Source organism: Xiphophorus hellerii, chromosome 7, assembly GCF_003331165.1.
Source record: "Xiphophorus hellerii strain 12219 chromosome 7, Xiphophorus_hellerii-4.1, whole genome shotgun sequence".
Lineage (NCBI taxonomy): Eukaryota > Metazoa > Chordata > Actinopteri > Cyprinodontiformes > Poeciliidae > Xiphophorus > Xiphophorus hellerii.
In genome coordinates this window covers 20,049,860-20,077,726 of record NC_045678.1, presented here as the reverse complement: position 1 = coordinate 20,077,726, position 27,867 = coordinate 20,049,860, and the positions used below count along the sequence as shown (strand labels likewise).

Below are 27,867 nucleotides of genomic sequence, written 5' to 3'. Positions count from 1 at the left end.
AATTTGAAAGAGCTTGACTTTCTGAAGTCACATTCCTTACAACACTCACCCAATTCGTCCCGGCAGTCAAAAAGCAACACATACCTGAGAGCAGTGAGGGAAGGAGTAAAAGGTGTGTGGGCTGCAGGAATAAACCAAATAGTAGAGAATGATGGGGTACCTAGGCAAAGTATCATTATTAGATGGAGCATTTAATATAAATGAGTAAATTAGTGCAGAATCTATCATATTAGGAAATCATATTATTACCCAATAGACTTAAAAAGAATACTGAAAGTTACTTTCTTTTATTCTCTCCCCTGTATTTGGCACCCCCTGGACTGCTGGGGCCCTTAGCATTTGCTTTTGCCCTATGCCTACCTATGCCACTGGCCAGCCATTAGCAAAAAAAAGGACTATGTTTGCATCAGTGTGATAAAAAAAGATAAAAAAGAAGTAATTCCCTGATATAAATAATTCTGTAGGTATTTAACTGTATGACAATTAATATTAAATATTACATCTGATAATAATAATATCTTTCCTAGTTCCCCCTTACTTCTCTACTATTTGGTGTATACCCACGCATCGCTCTATCTCCCTCCCCTCACTGCTCTCAGGTATAACTTAAGCTCTGGGAGAACAAGTTTTGTAAGGCGCGTAGCTTCAGAAAGCATCACGTCAAAACGTCCCACAATGTCTGATGCCCAAGGAGGAACAAAGAAAAACAGAAGTAAGAAAGAAATAAACAAAGGTACAGTAAAATTAATGTTATAACGTGATGGAACTGCCTGTTGCCTTAGTTTTTTTGGGGGGGTGGGGGGTTGGAGTAGGGATAATTCTGCTCTAGTGGCCTTTATCTGACAGTAAATTGACAGGAACATGGGTTATAAGAGAGGGGGAAGACATGCATCAAAGATCAAAAGGCTGGGACTTGAACCTATGATTACAGAGTACAGAGGCCTCTGAAGAAGGGTCGTACGCTCTACCCCCACACCATCATGAACAATGCTTTGATGGTAATTTTATTGATTCCATTCTCTTTTTTTTCAAACTGAGCTGAAAACTGAAATACTGTCAGTATTGCAGAAAATACTGTAAATGTAAACCAAAATAAAATCTATTTGAAAATAAGAAATTAAGAAAATAGTGTTATCTACTACACAAGAAATATGCGGTATTGACTCTCATTCCCATCTGCCTGGGATCTCCTTCTTCCAACTGGTAAATAACAACACAAACTTGCCGTCCTTTAAAGCTTACTGATTGAATGCTAATTGAAAATTTGTGTCAAGGAGTGTGAAACAGTTGCTTTCATACTCTATATAGTTTCTAATACTTAGGAACAGGCGATTTCTGTTTGGCTACTATAGTGAGAAAAATTGAGTTTGGACTTGTTTAATGACATCTATTTTGGAAAAGGTAGGGTAATATGTGTCAAGCTAATGAGAAATGGTCCTCATGGTTTGCAAGAGGTTTCTTCTGCTCTGCTGAGAAAGTGATGATGAAAACTGAGTAAATACCAGTTTCTTCAAGGGGAACAAAGCAATGAAGAATGACTGTAGGTTTGCGAAAACAAGTCAATTGGGCAAACTCATTACATAAGTACAGGTTAATGTCAACTTAGCATCATTACTGTATTTCCATATATGACTAGTCGTGACTAGTCATGACTAGTCATAACAAAACCAGGAACAAGTCTTCCCTGAGTTTTTAGAGATTCAAGAAGCGTGGATTCTAAGCTTTACAATGATGTGAAACACATAGAAATGAAAACTGAAGAAAATATGACCATGAATGTTGTGTGCACAATGCAAACAAGATCAGCAAGAAAACAATCCTAAAACTTTCAGAAAATTGTCCTGACACCTCATTATACCTTGCTGTGATAAAGCCTGTTTTATTACATTCCTTTCCTACAGCCCCCCCACCAGCATTGAGTGTCGACATGTATGACTGGAAAGTCAATTCAAGTTCATTTCTATATCACATTTTGGCAACAAGGATGTTCAAAGAGCCTTACATTATAAAATATAGTACAGTCACCAATTATGAAACAAGCAATAGATTTTACATTTTGTCAAATGCCATCATCAAAATCATCAAACAAATGCACATCACATATGTTGATCAATGTTCCAGGTATTTTAAATCAAAGGGAACATTAAACAGGTGTGTTTTTAGTCTTGATTTAGAGGAACTCAGTATTTCAGCTTTTTTTTTTGGAGTTTTCTGAAAGTTTGTTTCAGATTTGTGGTGCATAGAAACTGAATGCGGCTTCTCTATGTTTGGTTCTGGGGATGCAGAGTAGCCTAGAACCAGAAGACCAGAAAGGTCTGGAAGGTTCATACTGATAGGTATTTTGTTTACCTAAATACAAAGAAAGAACCACAGACAACATTTATGAGTTTTCAACCAAGCTTCTGCAGAAGGAGAAAACATAGCAAACCACTTCTCCAAGGTGTTTACCATGCGCTCTGACTCCCTTCAGCAGAGCCTGTCTTTTTATTAAGCAGGAGAAAAAAGGGAGTCAAGAGTGAAATGTGGGAGAGTGATAAATCAAAGAATGGCTATTCTGAAACAAGGAAGAACTACATTCTACATACAAGCAGTTTAAGGAGTATCCCAAGATAAGAAGCAGCTGCACCTTCAAGGTTTAGAGAAAAAGCAAGTATTGTCTTTCACACGGTTCACTCTCTGGGGTGTGAATACTAAACCTTTAAATGAAAAACAAACTGGTAACTACTTATGTAAGAATGATAAAACATAATTATTCTAACACATACAAAAACAGGTCTTTAGTCTATTTTGGTGCTAAGCCATTTTATAAACTAACAACAGCATTTTAAAGTATATTCTCTGAGCTACTGGGAGCCAGTGTAAGGACCTTAGAACTGGGATGATGTGCTCTGTCTTCCTGGTTTTAGTGAGAATGCAAGCAGCAGCGTTCTGTATCACATAATGTTGTGGAGAAACATCATGTTCCTAGGAGCAAGTCCTAGGAACAAGCAACTTGTTTCAGTATTCATGCAATATTCATTGAATACTGCATTTCACTGTGATAATTTCAATCTGATATTAATTGCATTTCAGCAAATTCATTGTGTATTTTACTTGTACAGTACAGTAAACATACTGTACATAACACATTTCTTATGTTTTTTACTTTATTTCTGGAATCATTCTCCTCTTTTTCTCTTCAGATGAATCGATACCTTTAAAGTACACCCCAAGGCCTTCTGCAACATCGCCTAGCTCTTCTTCTGCGTCCAACATACAGGATAATGTCAATCAGGTCTGAATATTTTCAATAGTTTCAGTTTATAGGTAATTTATGGTTTGGTTAACATAAAAACTACCTTTTTTTCTAACCCAAAAAAAAGGTAGTTGAGTTTATGTATAAATATATTAGTGGGATGATTGGGGGACCTGCAGGAGTTCAGGGCCGCTACCTAAAATCTCACCCAGGTTAATAGGGTCAGCAGAAACTACTGAAATTGGGTTGAGAACTATCCAAGATATTATTGAACAGTTCCACGAGAACTGTCTTACATTATCTTGGGTCAAGAAGAGATCCTCCTTCTTTGAGAATGAAAGACCTCAAAGACTAGTCTTTAATTGTCTTTCATGATGAAAGAAAGATGGTGAAAGACCAGTCTTTGAGGTCTGATGATATAATGATGATATCTGATAATATCCTTTGAGGACTGGTGATCACCTGTAAATGTTTGGTGACATCATCACCAAAATAAATATTTATTTATTTATACTTCTTAAGCTTGAGACATAGGCACAGAAGAACAAGGCACTTGCTGCAAGTAACCAAACTAGTTTTTTATGTTGGCATTTGATACTTTATATTGTTTCTAGGCCTGTTTACATGTAACTCTGAAGAATCTCATTTTTCTTTAGGGAAATGCATATACATACCAAAGCTTTGAAAAATTCCTTTGTGTGAAAACATTAAAAAAATTATGCATATGTTTTCTTTCACTTCAAAGTTATTTACTACTTTCTGTTTTCACAAAAAAAAACAATAAATTCATTGAAACTTGTAGTTGTAGTATAACTCTGTGAAAAAGGGGACAATGAATGCTTTTCCAACAAAACAGTCTGAAAAAACCTTTACATTGTTATTATTCACAGTCCATATTGTATATTCCTTTCAACATAGATATTTTTTGTTGATTTGGAAGGAATCTGATGCTTTATTCCCTTCAATTGTGAGTAATTACACTAATTCATGCATCCCCAGTCTGCACTGTACAGAGAGCTCTGAGTCAGTTCAGTTTCCTGCTGAGCTGTATCTCTGATGCAGAGCTGACAGTCTGCCACTCTGATCACCACCAATCCTTGCAGTGTAGCAACATGAAGGGAGATGAGATGAGATTCACTCATGGTCGCTTTATACTCTGGCAATCAAAACAGGATCTAAACATCTGTCTATTACCTTTTCTTTCCAGCAAATTTCCACGTGGATCAAGAACAACATAACAAAAAAGCAATGCTGCCCTTTTAAGAAGGATGCCAGGTGGGATGATTTGCCACTTCTTAAGCTGTGATTTTAGTTTTAGTTTAGATTCCAGTTAAAGTGCTCTGAAATACCAACATCTACAGAACTGTAGATGTTGCGTGCTTTGTGTTGTCCAAAAAGCTATTAAAAAATAGCCTTCATGAATGAGAAATAAGATCAGTCCAACAGTCTGAAATACAAAGGCAAATCAGGGTACTAAAGGATTGGTATCCTTTCCCATAAAGGACACATGTCTAAACTTCTTCTACCAACATAAACATGTGAAATTTTGCAATTTGTATTTGTATTTTTTACAGCAACAAGGAAGTATGTTGTTGTGAATATTCTGAGCTTGACTCCATTGGTAAAGCCAGCAAGCCAGAGGACTTCAAAAAGCATACCTGCAATGAAGACAAACATGTCCACGAGGTGTCAACAGATGCTTTTGGAGAGATCAATTTTGGTGGTTTTTGGAAAAAGAGTAGCAAGGTAAATCATTCTATCTCAGATTAAAGGTAATATTATTATGTCATAATACACAGGATGAATGACAACACCTCTGCAACATTTGTCTGATCCATTGCTTGTTATTTGATCTGCTTTAATCCAGAAAAGAGCAGTTTCTCTGCATTCCCAAGTACAATTAAATAGTGTCCCTTTTTCTTCCAAGCATTTTGTGTATGTGTCTGGTATATTAATATACTGGTACATTGGTGTAATATAGATTTGCATTAATCATTTGTACTGCAGTGACCTTAAGTGTGAGTTAATTGTTTGTTTGTGAGCCTTTGTACCCACAGACTGCCATTCCTCCAGTGATATTTACTCCTAGGTCTCTTTTCTAGGTTTTCAATTTGAGTGTTGAGTATTCTGGGGAATTTAAAAGTGAGTTTTCCACTCACTATTACTGCAGAGTAACTGATTTATTAAACTAATATTTTTATCAACCTAATTATATAATTGATTTATTTTTAAGTAATATATAAGTATTGTTCTATATGATGCAATTATGTTGAGAGTAGTTGTGTTTCTATAGAAGAGACCAAAATAACAGAACTTGCTAATGAAACTTAACTAATTTGACTGGACATTTTTCAACTGAGAAAGGAAAACACAACAACAACAACAACAACAAAAATTAGATCCCCTAGTTTATTAAACAGTTTAATTGGCAAAACATTCCACATAGAATTTCAATTATAAATTTCGTAATGCAATTAGTTTTTGCTATCTGATTAAAGACATAAATGCCATTTAAAATATTTAAAGATCACCAATCTTTAGGCAGTTTCAACTATTCTTCTGTGCAGTACTTCTCAAGCTCCAACAGGTTTGATGATAGCCATCTGTACAGTCATTTTCAGATTTCTCCAGAAATGTTCAGTGGTATTCAAGTCTGGACTCTGGTTTGACTAATCCAGGACATTCAGAGAATGGTTCTGAAGCCACTCCTTAGAGATCTTGGCCATCTGATTTGGGTCATTGTCCTGCTGACAAATTAACCTTTGCCCCAGTATGAGGTCAAGATGTTGACCTCAAATTTTCATCCAGGATGTCCCTGGTAATTGCTACATTCATTTTTCTCTTTATTCTGTTTAGTGTGCCAATTCCTTCTGCTGTAAAATGTGCTATCCCATTGCATGATTCTGCCATCTCCATACTTCACTGCAGGGGTGGAATTGACCTGATGATGAGCTGTGCCTGATGCACATGATGCCTGGCATTCACACTTTAGAGTACCATCTTTGTCTCTTCAGACCAGAAAATGTTGATTCTCATATTATCAGAGTCCTTCAGGTTCCTTTTGTCTTTTATTAAGGGATGGCTTTAGTATTATGGAGACCTGCATGGCACTCTACCATGCTGGCTTGATTGGTGGATTACTGCAGAGATGGTTGTCCTTCCTGGAGGTTCTCCTCTTTATACAGAGGAACAGTGGAGCTCTGACAGAGAGGCCATCAGGTTCTTGATCACCTCTGAGATTTGTGCCTCAAGACAATTCTCTCTCTGAGGTCTACAGACAATTCCTTTGATTTAATGCTTGGTGTTTGACTTCTGACCTGCGCTGTCAACTGTGGGACTTTTTATAGACATGCGTGTGCCTTTCTAAATCAAGTCCAATCAACTGAATTTACCACAGCTGGACTCCATTTAACCTGTCGTAACATTTCAAGTACTATCAGTGGAAGCAGTTTAATTTTAAGCTTCATGGCAAAGGCCAAAAATACTTACATAAAAGTGATTTATTGGTTTTCTATTTTTATTACATTTACAAGAAACCTAAAAACTTTTTTTCACATTGTCATAATGGGGTATTTATATGTAGAATATGAAGGAAAAATATTAATTTAATATGATTTGTCATAAGGCCATAATGTAACAAAATATGGAAATAGTGAGTACTTTCCAGATGTACTGTATGTAAATGCACATTTCTGTTTTTTCTTTGTTAAAGAAATGTATAGAAAATGTATTATTTTCCTGCCACTTCACAATTACAAGCTACTTTGTGTTGATATATTGCATACAATTCCAATAGAATTATTATTATTTTCTTTTTGAAAAACCTCATTGGGTATAAGTACTTTTATAACACACTGTAAATGTATATCTGTGCATTCTGATGTCACTTCTTGTTTGCTCATTACCAGTATGTACGAGTATTCACAGACACCAGACCTAAAGTGCTCTACGAGTTACTGACAAAGCAATGGAAACTTCCGCCTCCCAATCTGGTCATCTCAGTGACTGGAGGAGCCAATAACTTCTACCTGAAGTCCCACCTGACGAAGGCTTTTCACAGAGGACTGATCAAAGTGGCTCAGACTACAGGTGAAACACACAGTAAAATAGAGATAGGTGTGATTAATATCAGCCAGAAACATACACAGTGATACTTCATCACCTCTAGGTGCATGGATCATCACCGGCGGTACCCACTCTGGTGTGATGATGCATGTAGGACAGGCTGTGAGGGACTGTGCCCTGAATAACACTACGAAGCGGAAAATAGTGGCTATTGGAGTGGCACCATGGGGAGTAATTCACAACAAGGACAAATTAATAAATGAAGAAGTAAGATGAACACATGCTTCACATTATTCCTGTGAATAGATTTGTATGTTTCCTTCATACTTTTTTATTGTGTTTGGCTGCAGGGTTGCTTCCCAGCTCATTATGTGATTGACAAACAGGGTCAGGGTGATCTGGTCTGTCTCGACGACAATCATTCCCACCTCCTGCTGGTTGATGATGGGACCAGTGACAAAAAGGCCTATGGTGCAGAGATTCCGCTGCGCACGGAACTAGAGCAGTACATCTCAGACCGAACTCTTGGAACTAAAGGTTTAAAGGAGATTAATCTTCATTATTAAATAATAATAATAATTTTAAAAAATCAAAAGTAAGGAGAACTGCAAGCAATCCACATATAGTTGGCTCTTTGATTTTTCCTTTTCATAACAAAATTGCAAACAAATTAAAATAAAAAATTAAATAAATAACAATAATTATGTTGCTGTTTTTGTTTTTCCATTCTTAAAACTTAAATGTAAAAATATAAAATTGAACTACTTAAAAATCCTTTTTAGTTCAGCTATTTAAATCCAAATTAAAATATATGACTGTTGTTTTTATATATATAGCAACACAGGTGGGAAATCACCAATATATTTACTGGAGATTATTACACCTCATTATGTTAAATAATTACTTGGAATATTAGAGCAACTTTGTTCAAGGTAAGATCATCAAATATATTGACTCCCTCTAAATAAAACAAATTTATGGTGAGCAAGAGTGACAGTATAGGGTTTTCATAAAATTGGATATTTTAAAAAACTGAGTTGACTATTTAACATGTGAAGAACAAATGAAAGCTTGTATTTGCTTTAGTCATAAAATATTTGATTTATAATTGATTTAATGTATTTTTTCCAATTTAAACTTTGAGATATATAAACAGTTAACAGCTTAGTGCATCTCCAAATCACAGGAATGTTCTCTTTTATACCTCCTCCCTCACAGAAAAACAAAACAAAGAAGTGGAACATCTCCTTCTCTGCTCCACATGTCCAATACCTTCATGCAGAAAATTTACCCTTCAATTAATTAAAAACCACAGTCTATCAAGAAATCACCAAAATATTCTCAGTCATGTTAACATGTTGAGTAAAATTTTATTTATCTGTCAGTAGATGATTTTCTTCTAGCATAAAATAGGTAGCAACCAATTTTAGCATATTGACTGAAATTAATACAAAATCTATATTTAATGAATCCAAAAAAAAATATATATATATATTTTTTTATACAGTCATGTATTCTCAGATAATACAGTCTTTGTGGAATCACTCTTGTGTTTCAATGTTAGAAAATTCAGTAGGTTTCAGTAAAAAAACAAAAATGCTAACTGTCATTTTATACTGCAACACCAAGTAAATGTTTATAAAGAAAAAAAATCTGCAATTCATCAGCTTTCCAAAGCTTCTGAGTTCTAACCGCAAAAATGTAAATACAATTCTTTCCAAATGTTCTCATATCTTCATATATATGTGAGATATTAAATGTTTTTTGTACAAAAAAATAACCTTTATTGTAGCAAGGTGAGTGATACTGACATATATTCAGAAGTTTGTTAAAAGTCCTCAATGCCTCAAAAATCCCAGAATATTCACAAATGACCATCATGTCCAAAAACAGCCCAAATTTCCCAATCTACCACAGTCTGAAACTTCTTTTCAAAAGAAAACTTGTCCATGTTGCTTAGCATGTATTAATTTCTGAAACACAAGGCGGAGCTCAATTATGTCAAGGTTAGCAAACGTTTCTCAATTTTCATGGGATGCATCTTTGTATACAGTGTGATTTCCCCAACATTAACATTTGATTTCACCAAGTTCAAAATTTAAATGTGAAATTACATATAAGCCATAACCAAGTAACCACCTCTGAGTGTGGTCTTGAAGATTTGTACCAAATTTGGTGTAAATCTGTCAGGTGGTTATATAAATACAAACGTTTTACATCACCTTGCAACAATACTGCATAAAAGTCAATACACAGTGACAACACATCATCCCCTGTTAGGATCTTTGCAATATCACCTCCTATGTAATGGGGGATATGATTTTTTTTTCTTTTTTAATTGAGTATCAGTGAGGTTTTTCTACTAGACTGCTATATTATTTTTCTTCCCAGCATTTCTTGTGTTTTCTGACCTATGTGTTTAAGTGGAAGAGAATAATGAGAATAATATTATTATTAATAATAATAAAATGCGTACAATTACAGAAGAGCAGGATAAAGGCCATGTTTTGCATTGGTCATCTGTTGGCTTCCGCAGGCTTTGATCCCTAATTATTAATAACTGTAAATAATTGTTTTCATTATTTACCCTCCAGCGACTACTATAAAAACCCTAGTGGTTTGTGTGGTGTTGGACGGAGGAGAAGGTACACTCAAAGTGAGTCAACAGATTCCTAAATCTTTCAGTCTTCGTGTTTCTAGTGAACTGACTCATCTTTGTCTCCTCTCAGACCATCTACAGTTCTATTGAAAAGGGCACACCGTGCGTGATCCTGCAGGGCTCTGGGAGGATAGCAGATGTTATCGCTCATGCGTCTGGATTCCCAATCAGTAGGATCACCACCACTCTGATCAAGGAGCTGACTAAGAAGTTTTTTGGAGAAGAGTACAAAAACATAAAAGATGACCAGATTGAAGCCTGGAAAAATATGGTTAGTGAAGTGATGATGGTCCAGTCCATGATATGTGGTGGTACACTGTGGTGGTTTTGTTATGGGTCATACTGTTTGGCATTATTTGGGCTAAAACCATCTCACTATTGGCCTCTTTGGTCAAATGGTTCTTATGCAGTTGAATTTTCCTATTGGTTGCAGAGGTATGTCTTGGTACAACTTTGTCCTTCAGGTATAAAATAACTAACTAACCCTGCCCTTGTGGGGTAGCCCACGAATATGTGTCCCTCTATCACCCTGAATCAAGAGAAGTCACTGGTAACAGGAAGTTTTTCAGCAATAAGCACGGCAACTTAAGGAAACAAACAAACAAACAAAAAAAAGTTCATTTTGATGGGCTCTTAGTTTGAAAATAAACATCTGATCTGGATGGCATTTGCTGTGTGTCCTCTAGATGTGTCCCTCTGTCATCCTGAAGTGAGAGAAGTCACTGGTAACAGAGTTTTTCAGTAATAAGCACCACAACATAGGGGAAAATAACATAATGTGTACGTAATCTACCAATTTTCAAGAAAATATTTGCTTTGGCATTTAGCAAAACAAAATTATTTTACATCGCCTACTTGAAATTCAATCGGATGTGTACTGGATTAACTGATGGACTAAATCGTCATGTGATATATTTCTTCTTTAAATGTTGTGGTCTGAAAGTAAGCTTCCTAAAACAGCACTGTGGGTTTGTACATTTGTCTGCTCTGTTTCCAGATTCATAAGATAGTTGAGAAGCCTGACTTGCTGACAATATTCAGAGCAAGGAAAGATGATCAGGGCGTTTTGGATGTGGCAATCCTTGATGCTCTTCTAAAAGGTAACTATGGTGCCTTGCAAAAGTATTTAAAATATTATGCTACAACTGCAGTCCAGTGTATTTTATTGTTATTTTATGAGTTATTTGGAATGTAATTGAAACATGATCTTTAAATCATATTTTCAAGTATAAATCTGAAAAGTGTGGAACATATTCTTATTAAACCCTTTTACTCAAATACCTCAAAATAAAACTCACTGCAATCAACTGATTTTTTAAGTCATCCGATTTTTAGAACCACATATGTGATTATAACCTCAGTACAAATCCAGCTGGGAAGGCCTCAAGTGTTTATCAGAGATATATGTACCATTTCACTCTTTCTTCTTTTTCTGTACTTCTGAGCTCCTGCCCTGTCTAACTAAACAGTTTTTTTTCACAAGTAAAAGATTTAACTTGGTATTTTTCTCCAAATTGTATGTGTTTTACTTTGCCACTGTGTCTCACTTCCTGTCTCATGCATGACATTCTCTTCAAATTTCTGTGACACAAAGCTCAGACCAAAATAGACCCCATACCTATCTTGGTCAGAGTCAGAGATGCAGTCTGTGAGGCCCTATTGATTTTAACGTGTTCTAGTTGTTTTTTACATTATCCAACCCGATTGTCCATCAGATCAGTTTCCAAAATGGATCTGCTGTATTTTGAACTTAATGGATATTGCTTAGGAGAAGCTTCATGCACTAAAACAGTGTGAGTCTACATCACTGAACCCTGTTAATGCTCGTATTATGATGATTCACCTGTTTGAAATGCTTCGTCTCAAGTTTCCATTAATACGTTTTCTTCTGTGTTTATATATCATCGGATAATTGTTCTGCTTACTGAGCTACTTGTGGACTTCTACACCAATTTATGTCTATGAGATTTCTGTTTTTCTCAGCCAAAATTATTTTAGTACTTTGTGTTCTTAAACTTGTTATTTGCCTTAAGTAAAAGCTGAAAAGAGTGTGTTCTGTAGATATCCTGAAAACATTTAGCAGTAAGTGTATATTCTAGCTTTCAAGACCACTACATCACAAGAAGATATGTCCTGGAAGAAGCATCTGGAGTTGGCTATCACCTGGAACAGAGTTGATTCAGCTGAGACTAAGATTTTCACTGAGGAAAAGATTTGGAAGGTGAATTTGTTTCAGAGCACTGTGTATTATAAAATCTTACTTAATTTTTTTTTTAAATGTGTGACTCAGGTAGTAGCACATAAAAACATTCACAGATTGACACTAGGTGGTGCTAGAGCACTTGCTCTGTTTCCACTGGACAACAAAGTGCCTTTCTGTCATATTTTATTTACAGTATTTATATTTTCATTTTATTTCTGGATTTAAAAGTACCCCATAGTTTTGTCATTTTGCCCCCTCCCCTCCACACACTCACCTAAACCTGCCCTTTCATGCAGAGGCATTCCTAGCCTGTTTGGCACACTGGGCGAACCACCCCACTCGAGCTCTCTCTCCGCCTGCCCCCTGCCCCCTGCCCCTAGAGCTTCTATCCAATGGTGCCAAGGGATGGGGGAAAAAGAGACTGGAAAAAAATAATTGATGCTTAAGGACCAGCCAATGAGTGTGCTGGTCCCTCCCATTGACACTGATTGACATGCAAAGTTATTAAGTTTAAGTGTCATTATGAAATAAATCAGCCATGGGGAAAAACACCATTATGATAAAAACTTGACTTTGTAAAAAGGACAATTTAAATAAAAACTGCTGGAATTCATTAAAAATGATTCAACAATTGCTATTACTGAAAAAAAGTTCATAGTGAAATAAGAAATTTTATCAAGCACATTTTCAAAAGAGAATGAAAAATATTTCACAATGATGAGCTTGTCAGATTACACCTGTTATGTATTTTTGTAGATACTTCCAAACTAACAAGATTCTTTTTTTCTTTCTTTAGTCCAGTGAACTCCACCGGTTCATGTATTTAGCCCTGGTTTGCAATAAGCCTGATTTTGTGAGTCTGCTCCTGGAGAACGGTGTGTGTCTGGAGGACTTTCTGGATGACAACACCCTTTGTGAGCTCTACAAAAACTTGCCCAACTGCCTTTTTCTGTACAAGCTGTTCAAGAAGGTGAAATTTACCACCAGCAGCAGGAGGAAGGCACTGGACATGAAGGGTCTTGATCAAGCACGAAAAAATATCTCCCTGAAAGATGTCTCTATTGAAGTGCGCCACCTGCTGGGGAAATTCACAAAGCACATCTATCCATCCTCCAAGGACGGAGAACATACTATGTGGATAGAGGACAGGCCATATGTGAGTATGCTTTATTCTTAACTTTATTAAGTGGGTAGAAACAAAATCCTACAATTAAAAGTAATTGTTTTTCATAAAATGACTCGAATATACAGGCATCTCTGTTATTAATACCTTCTACAACATCTTTCTGCCAGAAAAACATCACTTGGTCTTCTGTAACATTTCAGGCAGTAACGCTACTGCCTGAAATACAGAATCCTGGGTCGTTTCTTATGCTCACAGGTTTTCTACAGATTAAATTAGCTGTAACGGTCAGGATGGGTTTTTTCTCATTTAATGCTTCACTCAAATACTGCAACTATAATCTAATAATAATAATAATAATAATAATAATAATAATAATAATAATAATAATAATAAACCATGCAATCAGTTATAATTCTGATTACCCAGAATAGCCCACCATTAAGAGACACATGGACGCTGAGAGAGTTGGTTCAGCATGTGGTCCTGGTACCACACGTGGTTTCTGTTTTTTTGTGTAATTTCTTAACAACATTTCTGAGAAGGCCTTTATATCAATAAATATATCTAGGCAGTGCAACTTAATATATTTCATACATTTCTGACACTAGAGTTTAGATGTGAAATGGTGCTAGTGAACATTTAATTAAAATTGTGCTTCTTTGTGTAATTTTCACAGTGTCTAGGAAATGGCAGGACTGGAACACTCAAGTCAGTCAAGTCATTGCATTACTGACTTGACTCATATATATATATACAGTACAGACCAAAAGTTTGGACACACAGTTGTGTCCAAACTTTTGGTCTGTATTGTATATATAATAGTCATACCAGCCTCCTGCAATTTCAGTCTTTCATAGCTGGGGGCACAACATAGCTCTCCTGCATAAATCAGACAATTCCAATCCGACAGCTAGCTCTTGGTCAGATCATCCTGTTAACATCACATAACACCAACTGGTTCCCATTGCACTATTTTTGGATTCATTGCTGAATGCTAGCTTTTGTCATTTTATTTTTTTATTTATTTTAAGTAAATTGTTGAATTTCACCGGCCTGCCTCCACCCTGCAATGGGTCCTGGGATTCATCATTTTATGTCTTGTTACTCCATGCGTCACAGCACAGTGTACTTTCAGGTTGTTTGGAGATTGAGATGTGTGTAGAAGAAGAAAATTTACATTTCCAATGGAAACAGAGTCGTAAATTACTAAAGAACAGTTTAGTTAAAAAATACTTAAGTTGCAATTACAGGAATTTTTAGTTGTAAAAATTTATATATTCAAATTGGAAATGAAACATCAAGAATAGCACACACCCCATCCCAGTGAAAGGAAAATAAACTATCCATTTATGAAGATTCCCATCCAAACTTTAGGTCCAAATCATTTGCACATAAATATTAACTTAGACACTCTTTACCTCCTATCATGGGATTGAGTCCAGTGTTCCCAGTTCAAAATGTCGTTTGTTTCTTTATTCATTATTTCATCAAAATATTGTTTATTTGACTTTCATGAAATCACTGACTCCACAATGTCTCCCGGCTTTATAGAGAATATATCTGACCAGTTAACCCAAAAATCCAATCCCTCACTTTTTTTTTTTACCTGAAACTCAGAGGGATGATGAATCTAAGAGGGATGCAGCCAGAGATCTTTTCCTTTGGGCAGTTGTCCAGAACAACAAGGAGCTGTCTAAAATTGCCTGGGATCAGGTGATTAAAAACTCCTGCACATGTTTAAAGAAAGTGTCTTCAGAGTGGTTTATGTGTGTAACTCTGCATTTCTGTGTGTGCGTGCAGTGTGGAGACTGCATGTCTGCTGCTCTGGCTGCCAGTAAGATCCTGAAGAAAATGGCAAAGGAGTCAATTGATGCAGACGAGCCTCAGGAAATGCTGGAGCTCGCCAATTACTTTGAAGATCGTGCGATTGGTATGAGGCAGAGGTAAAGAGAACATTTACAGACTGAGCTGGGATTTATTGACCTGCATGTGTTTTCTTCAGGTGTGTTCAGTGAGTGCTACAAGAATAATGAGGAGCGTGCCCAGAAGCTGCTGGTTCGAATCTCACACCTTTGGGGCGAGACGACGTGTCTGAGGCTGGCGCTGGAGGCCAATGATAAAAACTTTGTGGCTGAGTTAGGCGTTCAGGTGAAGCAGATTTTTATTTAGATTTTATGATTCAGGACATATGAACTGTACAGGCATTTCAAACAAAAGGAAGTTCCTTTTCTTTACATATAATAATCTGAAAAGCACTTGCATTTGAATGCAACCACTGTATACAAATCCATTCTAATGACCCTAGATAAAACCCAGTCTAAGTAATTGCCTCCAGAGTCACCTAATTAGCAAACAGAGTCAACCTGTGTGTCATCTGAACACTGGAAACGTATGGCAGAAGGTGCTCTTGTGAGACCAATACTTAACCTTCTTACCTACAGTACAGACCAAAAGTTTGGACACACAGTTGTGTCCAAACTTTTGGTCTGTACTGTATGTGCAAATTTGCATGTGTATAAACTAACACTGCACCTCACCCTGAATTCATTATTTTGACCTAGAAACACAGTGATGGTAACATCATGCTGGGGGTTAGGTTTTTTTTTTGTTTTTCATTGACAGCAAAATAATGGGGAGATGGATAGAACATTATTCAGGGATATCTTTGAAAAGGTCCTGATACGGGGGTGGAAGTCCTCCTGTATGGAGCCCCTATAGAGGGATTGAAAGAAAAGAAAAACTTTTCCGTGCACAAGAAAGTTTATTTTTTCCTTCAAAAAATGTAAGGCCCCATACATCTATCAGTAAGACAACTTCGTATCTACATACAATCTTAAGAAATAGCTTGTGGCTATAATGTGAAACATCATGAATACAAACCCACAAAGTGGTCTTCAAAAGTCTTGTCATCCCTCATTTCTGTTTGCTGCAGTCTTTAAGATCCTTTTAAGAGAGCCAAAGACAGCCTGTCATCTTATACCCATATATTGTACAAACTCTTTGATAAGACCTTTGTGCTTTAGGATCGTCTTACTCAGATTTGGTGTGGTGACCTTTCAGTCAACAATCCTGTGTGGAGGGTGCTGATCTGTATGGTCTTCTTCCCTCTGACCTACACCAAGTTTCTGGCTTTCAGGTGAAATATTACTGGGAGTGATTGTATAAATAAAAACTGTTGAAGTTGTAAAGCATTGCATTTCCACATTTTCCATATTCATATCTGTTTTTCCTTTTTAGATGTGATGAAGTCCTCCAGAGAGAAATCGAGCAGAAAGAGTGGATAAAAATGACTGGGGAGGAAGAGACAAAAATCACTTTGAACAATAATTCGGATTGCTCGTGAGAGGACAATCTCTGATTGATTCAATTAAAGACCTATTCAACATTTGCTGTCAAATTTTGTTCAACACTCTGAGTTGTAGAAGTTTTATATTATGAGTGAATTTTTACTTTCTTTATAAGCAACAATTCTTGATCAAATGAGTTACATTGATGTTGATGTTTCTGCCCACAGTAAGCAGAATGTGGAGCCTCTGGGCTGCTTGTCCAGACTGAAAGGACTGTACAGCGCTCCTCAGGTCAAGTTTTATGGAAACATCGTCTCGTACTTTGCCTTCCTGTTCCTGTTTGCTTACGTCCTGATGATTGACTTCCAGAGTACACCGTCTATAAAAGAGTTGGTGCTCTACATCTGGTTGTTCACTCTGGTGTCTGAGGAGATTAGACAGGTGAGACGCTGCAAATATAATGGGCACTGTTTGGAGAATTATCCTTTCTCCAGCTAGGTTCTTGATGTATGAAGTTGAAGAAGAGTCAATGAGTCATGAATTCCATTTATTAATACCAAAATTTCACCTGGAAAATAACAACTTTTATTACTTTTACTTTTACTGAATACTTTTATTCAGCGAGAAAAATCAATAACAGTCACTTTAAAATAAATGAGTCTGATGCATTTCTGTTAGATGTACAATGGCGGCTTTTGATATGGGCCACATGGGCGGTTGCCCAGGGCAGCATTAATGCAAACAACCAATTAAAAATAGAACCTATTTATTCTTTAGTTGTGCTCTCAGGTTTTCTCCCAGTATATTATATGAATGGTGGTTTGGCTTTCTCAAACCCTCCCCCACACGTGAGCTAAGCGTTGCTTGTTTATTTATTTTAAATAGGTTTTTTATACACCAGTAACAGTGATAGCAAAGACTGTGTTCTACTTGGATTGTTGTTGGACTGGGCACAAAGCAGAGAGCATGCATTAATCATATTGTCTGCAACTCTGCGTTGGCTTCCTCATACACTGTCACAGTGTCTGGTCTGTACTTCTGAAGGTTTACAACTCAGCGCAGGTTGCATGCTCCATGATTCACAAGTAAACTTTTAAAGTTTAAGTTTACTACACTCATTGACTTTACATAAGCATAATTTTTTTAAACAAAATTATAGTATGCAAATGAACAACAGCTTAAAAAGTACTCAGACCTACCAACATTAACTAGCAGGGTTGATTTGCAAACTGAGCTGTTAATTACTCGACCATAAAACTTGAGAACTACTTACATTGGTCAATAACGCATATCTTAAAACTGGTTTGAGGCAGCCATGCCAGTAGGTGGCGCCTCTTAACCACATATGTAAAACTAAAGATATCCAACTTGGGAAAAAATGAATAATACATTATCTCAAACAAAACTGCAAATAAACTTGGGGATGCTGATAATGGTCACATTTCTGTTGAAGCCTTTGTAAGAATTGAGCTGAAACAGAGACACTTATAAACACTGCGGGAAACCGGCCTTCAAGTGGTGTACTGCAGTGTGTTTCAGGTGTGGCCTTGTCCACAGGTTTATCCAGTTAGTTCAGATGTGTCAGTTAACCTATCAGAAGTGTGTGGAGGGAATCCCAAAAGATTTAACCCAAGGCATAGATTTTAAAAGACAGTTATTTTTGATACTGACCAAATGTATATAAACTTTTGAATTCTAGGAAAGTTGCCAAAAAAAAAAAAAAAAATCTTTAAAAAATTGTCTTGTTAATTTTCTGGCATTTAGGACTATAAATAATTTGGGTAATTCTAATTGACCTAAAATAAGAAAGGCTTGGTCAGAATTAACTTCAGACAGTGAGAAAAAATGTGTGTGTCTTTTTATTCGATGTATGTAAATATCTGTTACTTTTAACCAAATTCTAATATTCAACCTCTGGAGGTTAGCGATCAAATTTAACCTTATTCAGAATAAATATCTGATGACAATAAAATTCTGACATGTCGGTTTAAATTTCTGTTTTCTCTCTCAGCTGTTTTATGATCCTGATCATTTTGGGTTTTGTGAGAAAGCCAAGGTGTACATTCAAGAGCTGTGGAACATTTTGGATGTCATCTCCATCGTGCTGTTCTGTGTAGGACTTGGATTGAGGTACTCTCTCTGTCTCTCAGAGAGACATGGAAAGGTTTCCAAGGCTCTCGGTAATCTGTGACTGACCAACTTTTATGTATTTTTCACTTCAGGATGACAAAAGAGCTTTTCTATCCAGGTAAAATCATCCTGTGCATCGACTTTGTGGTCTTCTGTCTCCGCCTCATGGCAATCTTCACAATCAATCGCACCTTGGGACCTAAAATCATCATAGTTAAGAAGATGGTGAGGAGTTTGCATGAATGAAAATGAACCTCATAAAATGTGGGAACAATAGAACAATACACAACATGACATTTATGAACCTATAGTCCTTAGGCTGGTCTTTGGAGACATTTTTTTCAGCAGGGTCTTCAGTCTTTAAAAATATGAGTGTTTTCCAGTATTTCCCTTTCCAGACTTTATTCTGCATCTGATTTTCTAAATGTGATTTTCTATAAGAGAACTTATATTATTTATTTATGGTTTTTAAGATGGAAATATTTACCTGTAGTTAATTATTTTTCTGTCTTTTTGCCCTCTGATGTAATTTATGCTGCAGATGATGGACATGTTCTTCTTCATGTTCCTCCTGAGCATCTGGGTTGTGGCGTACGGTGTGGCCAAACAAGGCATCCTCATCCATAATGATGATCGACTGGACTGGATCATTCGTGGGGCTGTTTACGAGCCATACCTCATTATATTTGGAAGTTTCCCTGAAAATATTGACAGTGAGTGGAGAAGTGCACCGTGTAGTTTTACTACTTGAGGAGAAATCATAATCTCTCTGTAAGTGAAGCCATTTTCTTGGTGATGCTGCATGTTCTAGTTTCAGTGTTTTGTCTCCTTCAGAAACTAGGTTTGATATAAATTCATGCAGCATGGATGGTACAGATCCCATGAAGCCCAAGTGTCCTGTGCTGAATGAAAACCAAATGACGGTCTTCCCTGAGTGGCTCACCATCATCATGCTCTGTATTTACTTGCTCTGTGCCAACATATTGCTCATCAACCTCCTCATAGCCATCTTTAAGTGAGTCCTTAGTGCCATATCATCTGTCAGCTTTGGTTTAATTTCAACATAATGAATCTGTTCATCTTTTGCCTGCACAGCTACTCGTTTGAGGAGGTCCATGACAACACGGATAGAATCTGGAAGTTTCAAAGATATCAGCTGATCAAAGAGTACTACAGCCGCCCGCCCCCCCCACCTCCTTTCATCATCTTCAGTCACCTCTACCTCTTCATCAAAACGGTGCTGTGGAAAGCTCAGAAATTACAGACTGAATTCAGTAAGGCCTTGGTCCCTGATTTCTATATGTGTGATATTTACAAGAGGTGACCTCAGATCCATTGCTTTTGATGATTGTCTCCGTCTGTACTTTGCAAAAATGTTTATACCACCTTTATCTTTTTATATTTACTGCCAATTCCTCATTTAGTTTATTAAAATTTCTCTTTAGAAATTGAAATTCTTTTTTTTCAACCTTCCTGACATGAGTACTTAGTAATTATCTAGATAGAAGTAGAGACGATGTCACACTCTATGTGAAAGAACAGTTGCTGCAAAACGGGATTTTGTAAGTTTAAACCAACAATAAATTTATTGAAAGTTGATATTTATTATATTGTTACAAAAAGTAGCAAACCTTGAGTCTTCTACACACAAAAATAACTAACACTTCGAAGAATTTTGTTGTCAGAATTTTAGGCATGAAGTGTTCATTAATAATGAAAAAACATCAGAGTTTCTGACTGGCTGTTTCAATCTGAATGTAAGTCGATTCCAGTAAATGGATGATTTTTAGATTCCTTATCTTTAGGCTTGTTGAAGGTCTTTCTAAAATTCTTCAACTTTTGGCTGCTTTTTTTTTCTTTTTTTTACCTGTTTTCCATCCAGATGTAGCACCTGAGAAGGGTGTGAAGGACAAAAACAATTGTCAGGACTAAAGAAATACAGAAAAGCTAATTAACAGTATCTGAAAGTCTGAAAAAAAAATCAATCACAGACCTGATTCAGAACCCCACTTTTGTCTAATCATACACTAGATAGCTACGTTTTCAGCTGAAAGCTCTATAAATCACCTTTTGTTTGTTAGAAAACATTCCTAAAAAACTGTTGATCAAGATATTCTGGCTCTTTGGAAGGAAAGAGCCAGACAGAAACAAATGTGAAAATGATGGCGATACAAATCACGTCCCACTCCTTTTTTCCAGAGGTTTCTATCCCAAAAGAGGAAGAGGATGTCCTGTTGTCCTGGGAGGCCTTGATGAGGGACACATTTGTGCTATCTGAACGGCAGGCGAAGAGCCAGAGCATGGAGGGGCACATCCAGGATTCATCCCAAAAGTACAATCCTGCAGAAAGTTCTCTCTCTTCTAGCCAAATCCAGGCTATTAGATGGCTAAACACCTCTATATGAGCTTCTGAATGAAAGCCAAGCAGAATAGTCACTTAAATTACATGGTGGGAGGGTTTCATATTGTAAATAGTTGTCTGTATTTCTTATTGATTTTTTTTTCATAACTTGTGCCACATTTTATGATTCTGTGGCCCAGACTTTAAATTGTTTGAGTTAAACTCAATTTGAAGCTCAAATCCAGTGGTTTTGTATTCATGGTAAATCGAACTCATCTGTCATGAAAAATGACTTCAATTTATAATCTTTGCTTATTCTATGTGAATAATGTGTTTTGTTGCATAAACCGAATAAACAATGTGATTTGTTTAACATAAAATACGAGAAAAGCATGTTATTATACGGGTTGCAGCTAATATAAGTCTCACTCACTCATGTTATTTTGTGTGATTTCTTAGGGTTACCACCTTAACTGAACGGCTGGAGAAACTAGAAGAACAGGTTATGAACTGATTTAATGACTCCTTTAATGTTGGATCTATATCACTGTATAGATATTTTTCCACCCTTCTTCAGAACTGTCTTTGCAGCTGGTTAAATTACTGGTTGCTTTGTGTCTTCAGTCAAACAAAGCACTGGAGAGTATGGAGGACATTAAGAAATCTCAGGGTGATTCTGCAAAAGAAACTGTCAGGTGAGATGCATTCAGTCTTTATTGTCATGTCTACTTTAATTACAGACCATGACACTAGGCCATAAATGTGTTGGTCTTTGGAATAATTAAGGGCCAAAAATGTATAAATTTGTATTAGAAATGGTTTTGTGTGACTGATTAAAATAATTCGTGCCACATTGTAGGGTTTTGTGTCCCAGACTTATCATTGTTTGAGTTAAACTCTATTTGAATTTTAGACCCAGTATTTTTGTATTTATGATAAGCCAAACTCATCTATCATGTAAAATGTTTTCAACTTATATTTGCTTATTCTGTGAATAATGTGTGTTATTGAACAAACTGTGAGTAAATGACAGAATTTGTTTAAGATAGACATTGAAAAAAAGTTCAGTTTTTAGGTGAGTGGCAGCTAATCTAAATCTCAGTCACTCATGTTACTTTTGTTTGTTTGCTAAGAGTTGCAACCTTAAGTGAACAACAGAAGATGGAAGAGAAAACGCAAATCCAAGCACTGCTGAATAGAATGGCAGAGCTAGAGGAACAGGTTATTAATTGATTTAATCAATCTTTTATGTTGGATTAAATTATGTATACATTGATACATAAATTTATACATAATAAATTGTTGTTTTATTTCCATCATTCTTCATCACTGACTTTGCAGCTGGTTAAATTACTTGCTTATCATTGCTTTGTGTCACCCAGGTCACCAATGCACTGCAAAGGAGAATGGATACACTAGAGGGACAGGTTGTTAATTGATTTAATCAATCTTTACTTTTGGATCTATATCACTGCATAAATTATGTTTTATTTCCATTGTTTTTCATCACTGTCTTTTTAGCTGGTTACATTACTGTTTGCTTTGTGTCTCCCAGGTCACCAAAGCACTGCAGAGGATTGAGGACAGTCTGAAATCTCTTGGTGCTCCTGCAAAAGAATCTCAACCACAGAGTACTGTCGAGTGAGATGGACTCAGTGGTTGTTGCCATGTCTACTTTAAATATGGATCATGGCACTAGGCCATAAATGGGTTGGTCTTCTGAATAAGACAGTAGTATACTCTGTGTTTTTTATCTCCTTGCAGCACTGAAAAAGCACCTTACCAAATTATTGTTTCTTGCTGCAGGTTTCTTGATTTTTCTAGCAGAAATATAACTATTAAATCAATTTGTATTTCTTACTTTTTGGATGAAATGTGCATAGATGCTAAATGAAATGAGTCTTAGTTAAATACGTGGTGATGTAAGTTATGGGTAATGTGAGTCTGAAGGCCAGAAATAGACACAGACTTGTCTGCTTTTCTCTCTTTCAGTGTTGGAGTAATCAGGATGTTGTTTATTGTCCAAGATATTTTGATTTTTTATTTGTAGTGTCACAATTAATGTTGAGTGAAAATGCAATGACTGTTCAACCTGTAATTAAAAACATGAATCTGTGTTGGTGTAAAATGTGTGATGTATGAGTTTACAGTGTAACTAAGACAGTTTTAGTGTGACCTAGGGAGGAAATAAGGAGCTTTCTCAAGCAGGAAAGCCCTATCAGCTAGGAATATATAGCTGATAGCTATATACCCCACAGCGAGGGAGAAAGGTTTCCACAGCAACCAGGCATCATCACTTTTGGAAGTTGGACAGCAGGGATGGACAGTGCACTAAAATCTTGCCAATCCAGAATTATGCAGCAAAATCTGTTCAATTAACAAATAACATAAGAGGGAACCTCCCAGTAGTTCAGAATAACATAAAAGAAAAAGGCTCAGCTGCAGTGGTAAGTGTGAAATACTCCACAATCCATTTTATCTGGATTTACATATGTCTAAATATAGACATCCATACCCACACACTCATATGGGCTAGCCTCAATTTACATTTATTTATTGCTTTTTATTTGTGTCTGGCTGAAATTCCAGGTCCTCTGTTTTGTTCTGAGCATTACATGGGGTTGATGTGCTCTATCTTCCTGGTTTTAGTGAGAATGCCAACAGCAGCGTTCTGGATCAGCTGCAGCTATTTCACTAAATTTTTAAAGCAGACCTGTGAAGATACTGTTGCATTAATCAATGCAACTGAAGATAAATGCATTAATGAGTTTCTCTAGATGTTGCTGAAATATTAGCCCACTAATCTAATCCTGTAAATATTCTTCAAGTGAGAAACATTTTCCAATTCTACAATCAGACATGAGATAGAAGTGAGAGGCACTTAGAAAACAATCAAAACTGTGACAGCCACAGAAAACGTTACATTCACATAGTAATACTATGTGAATGTAAACTATTACATAGTGTTACTATGTAATACATAGTAACACTATGTGAATGTACTGGTCTAGAGAACCACCTAGCTGCAAAGCTCATCTATCATCTACTGAGTAAATTAACCCATCCAGAGAGTTGAGTGTATTTTACAGCTCAGCTCTAACACTGTAATGCAACGTTTTGTCTTGAAGATGGAAAAAAAAAAATCATCACGGGTTGTGATTTGATTTTCATTTACTAACACTGGCTCAAGAGAACCTCATATTGAGTACAGTTTATGCTGTACATTTTGCACTCATTCAAATTACCAAGAAGACAAACTGGTTGTACACTCTCGCCTTACTGCTGGAAGGTTTTTGGGTTCATATCTCAAACGGGGCCATTCTTTTTTTGAGGTGTGGATCTTCTTCCTATGCTTATCTGGGTTTTCAACAGGTTTACAATAATATGTGTTGGTGCTGGCTTTTGAATTTTTTTCCCCCCCAACACTTAGGATAGACTCCTACATTTAATGTGCAAGATCCAGACCTTAACCCTAATTAAGACTTTTGCCAGTTTATCCTGTCGTGAATAAATGCTATTTCATGATGTCTAACTTCAATCCGGAGAGACTCAGACGGAAAAAACAGCGATTAAAAAGGTTTATTGACATGCATGAATTTAAAGTTCTTTGGCGATCGGGCCCCGGCTGAGGATATCGAGCTGTGAATTGCAATAAGCTCGGATGAGCATTCCCGATGTAGGTTAGGAATGTCATCCCCCGGGACCCGACACTGGTGGTGGAGGTCGGTGAAGGATGCGAGCCTGAAGAGTGGAGGTGGAGAAGGGGTGGAGGAGGGTTGAGCGCAGCTGGAAAGCGGAAGATGCCATGGATGGAGGTCCTCATCAACTGGGCCTTGGTCGGTGATTGGACGTGACGTGGCTTGGTCCAGCTTTGATAGGTCAGCGGCAATGAGCAGGACGCGCCGATTGGATGATGCAGGTGGGGCTAAAGAGTCTTCCAGTTTGAATTTGCGCCTAGGCTTCATTTTACAATTTGGTTTAGTTGGAAAACAGTTACCACTACATCTAGGAGTAAGAGCAGCAGACAGATGGTATGAGACCTGTGGAAGTGGCCAAGCCAAGTTGCTGCAGGGTGCTAGGAGGCCAAACAGTTTTCATTATTGTAATTTTTGTAATGGTTGGTGTGTACATCAGGAAGAATACTCTCTACTACGGTAGAGACCAAAATGAACTCTAAAATGGGGATCCTTAAAAATAACAATCAAACAAATCTGAATCAAGTAATTTTCTGTTGCATTTTTAAATTGCAATGAGTGAAAGAGATGTAGGACTGTCACAACACTAAACCATTGATTCAGGGTTCCCTTTCCTCTTACTGGCTGTACATCTCATATTGAGGTAAACCACTATAATTTTCACATCATATTATGTTGTACAAGTTGAGTAGTATGAGGCTACCAACTCACATTTGAATTTGTTGGGACTAAAATATTCAGTTCACTTTATATTTCTGATTTTAAAATAGGAATAAAAGAGGTTAATAAAAATTCTAAATATGTCAGACTACAGGAACTGATCTTATTTCTCGAGTCAAACATTGGATAGCTAAGAAATCAGTCTGCACTTATTTTGTTTCTTAAAATGTGGCAGCACTTGCTCTTCTTGTTCCATTATTAAGTTATCTATGGCAGTGAGTAAGTAGGTAGTGAAAAGAAAAGATGTATGATAAGACTTGTGTGTATCAGGTGGAATCCAGCACCCTGATGCTGAAAATTAGCAATAAGGTTAAGTAAAATATTGTCTTTAGTATCTGGGGTATCAATAGTATTAACTAACATTGACGTACTCCATTCAGTATGCAATCATTAAGGTGTAAGCTAACATTTGCTAAAATCCTAATATTAGCTTAAATTTTGTCAGTAGCATGTGGAGCACAACAAACATATTGGCTGTCATTAACTTGCTTCATTGAGTATGATAAACATAGCTAATATATCAAAAATGTACTATAATGCTTATTTTAGATACAAGGTTAATCTTAGCATGGAGCTTAAAGTCTTATTTATTATAAGCACTTTTCTCCTGTCAAGCTGAAGTTTTCATAGTTTGGGACTCTGAACTAGTCTGTGTTGTGTTGATGTCAACAACAGGTGCGGATAGAAATCTGGTCCTTAGAACCAACGTCTTTGACTCACAAAACTGGTCTGCACAGTATCTTCCAGGAACTGTAAAAGGTATGGGAAAAATGTTTCCCATGAGTCACATAGAAGTGTGACTCATGATACTGATGAATCTTTTTTCATTGATGCCATGAGTTACATTTTGTACCGTCACAGTGAAATGCGGATGAGAGAGACAGGGTGTGTGCACGGTGATCAGATCATAAAACCGGCAGGAAAATGAATGGAGAATCCCCTTTCATCTCAAAAATCAGTGATCTGGAGCACTTTGACAGAAAACCAACAGCCCTAGAGCAATTTCAAAAAGTTTTTATGAAAGCCAATGCATGGCACAGTAGAGCAAAATTTGTAAAAACCTGCCACTACTGTCCCTGTCCCCAAGTACTCCACTGTCCCCAAGTGTAGTCTTAACATCAGTAGTCAAGAAGTGTTTTGCAAGGCTAGTCATGACCCACATCAAGGACTCCATCGATGTCACTGTGGATCCCCATCAGTACGCTTACAGGAAGAACTAGTTCACTGCTGACGCCATCTCATCAGTGGTCCACACAGCCCTCTCCCACCTGGAGAGAAGGAACTCTTACATATGTCGGCTCTTTCTGGAGTTACACACACCTTTCTACATAGCTGTATATACTATGTAATAAATTACTTTATTAATTATTCATTTTTATTTGTTTGTGTATTAGATTTCTTAATCTGGGACCTGAATCCAAATTTTGTGTCACAAACAAGGAAAGGTGCTTGAATACTTAGTTTTATTTCACCTGTTTCTGTCATTTTTTCTTTGTTTTTCTTTCTTGGGCATCAAACAATTTTGACATGCTACTGTCATAAGTCACTTTCCTTAAAAAACTAACCAAACTCATCCTTCGAGTCACAGAGCACAACACATACCTGACACTATTGAAGACAGAGGGAGGTGGAGCGCTGGTTGCTTGGAAAAAAACAAATAGAGAAGTAGAGAAGGAGAAGGTAACTAAGCAAAATATTATTATTGTTAGATGCAATATCTAAGATTGCTAAAGTAGTGCAGAATCTTCCATATTAGGAAATGATATTATTACCCAGAAATCTTAAGAAGAATTGTGAAAGTTACTTTTATTTCTTGATACTTTTCATGGAGCCCACTGGATTGCTAGCACCTTTGGAATTTGCCTTTGCCTGCCTATCCAACTGGATGACTCTGAGCAAGAAAAGAGGCAAGAAAAAAAAATAATATAAAAAATAAATATCCCAGTATGAAAGATTATGTACCAATTCACTGACATAGCATTACATATTAAATACTGCATCTAATAATAAGGAAACTTTGCCTAGTTCCACCCTGCTCTCTACAATTTGGTGAGTTCCTGCATCCCGCACACCACTCCTCCTCCCTGTTCTCAAGTATAACTTGTGCTCTGTGATTTGAGGGACAGGTTTTGTAAGGCAAGTGACTTCAGAAAGTATCTTGTCAAAACATCCCAAATCATCTGATGCCCAAGGAAGAGAAATCAGAAAAGAAGACAAAGAAAGATTCAGAGGTACAGTAAAATTAATGTGATGAATCTGCCTGTTGCTGAAGATTTTTAGCAGTGTATGTTTTTTTGGCTCTAATGGCCTTTATTTGATAGTAAATTGACAGGAAGGTGGGTTATAAGAGTGTAGGGAGACATGAATCAAAGGTCAACAGGCCAGAACTGAACTCGTGATGGTTGT

The 27,867-nt window shown here is 36.7% G+C and overlaps 2 protein-coding genes across 3 annotated transcripts in view; both read left to right on the top strand.

The window, feature by feature from the left end:
• The first annotated feature begins 573 nt into the window (after positions 1-573).
• Positions 574-23,174, top strand: LOC116723358 (transient receptor potential cation channel subfamily M member 2-like). Of its 2 annotated transcripts, XM_032568190.1 has the most exons (29): positions 575-733; positions 3,183-3,274; positions 4,443-4,510; positions 4,810-4,981; positions 7,144-7,324; positions 7,404-7,567; positions 7,651-7,837; positions 9,895-9,956; positions 10,030-10,230; positions 10,957-11,059; positions 12,059-12,180; positions 12,959-13,318; positions 14,906-15,001; positions 15,089-15,218; positions 15,291-15,436; positions 16,312-16,424; positions 16,526-16,627; positions 16,803-17,016; positions 18,587-18,705; positions 18,798-18,930; positions 19,247-19,418; positions 19,540-19,720; positions 19,801-19,979; positions 20,905-21,037; positions 21,506-21,548; positions 21,671-21,741; positions 22,180-22,267; positions 22,429-22,473; positions 22,602-23,174. In XM_032568190.1, the coding sequence occupies exons 1-29, from the start codon at positions 676-678 to the stop codon at positions 22,689-22,691; spliced, it is 3,825 nt and encodes a 1,274-aa protein (XP_032424081.1). In that variant the 5' UTR covers positions 575-675; the 3' UTR covers positions 22,692-23,174. The 2 variants fall into 2 exon arrangements, with proteins under 2 accessions (XP_032424082.1, XP_032424081.1); XM_032568191.1 differs by lacking the exon at positions 22,429-22,473 and having other exon boundaries at positions 574-733.
• Positions 23,175-27,144: 3,970 nt separating this feature from the next.
• LOC116723359 (transient receptor potential cation channel subfamily M member 2-like) overlaps positions 27,145-27,867 on the top strand; it is a 35,869-nt gene continuing 35,146 nt past the window's right edge. The window contains exon 1 of the mRNA XM_032568192.1: positions 27,145-27,692. The gene's annotated coding sequence lies outside the window, so the exon portion shown is untranslated. The remainder of the gene's footprint in view (positions 27,693-27,867) is intronic.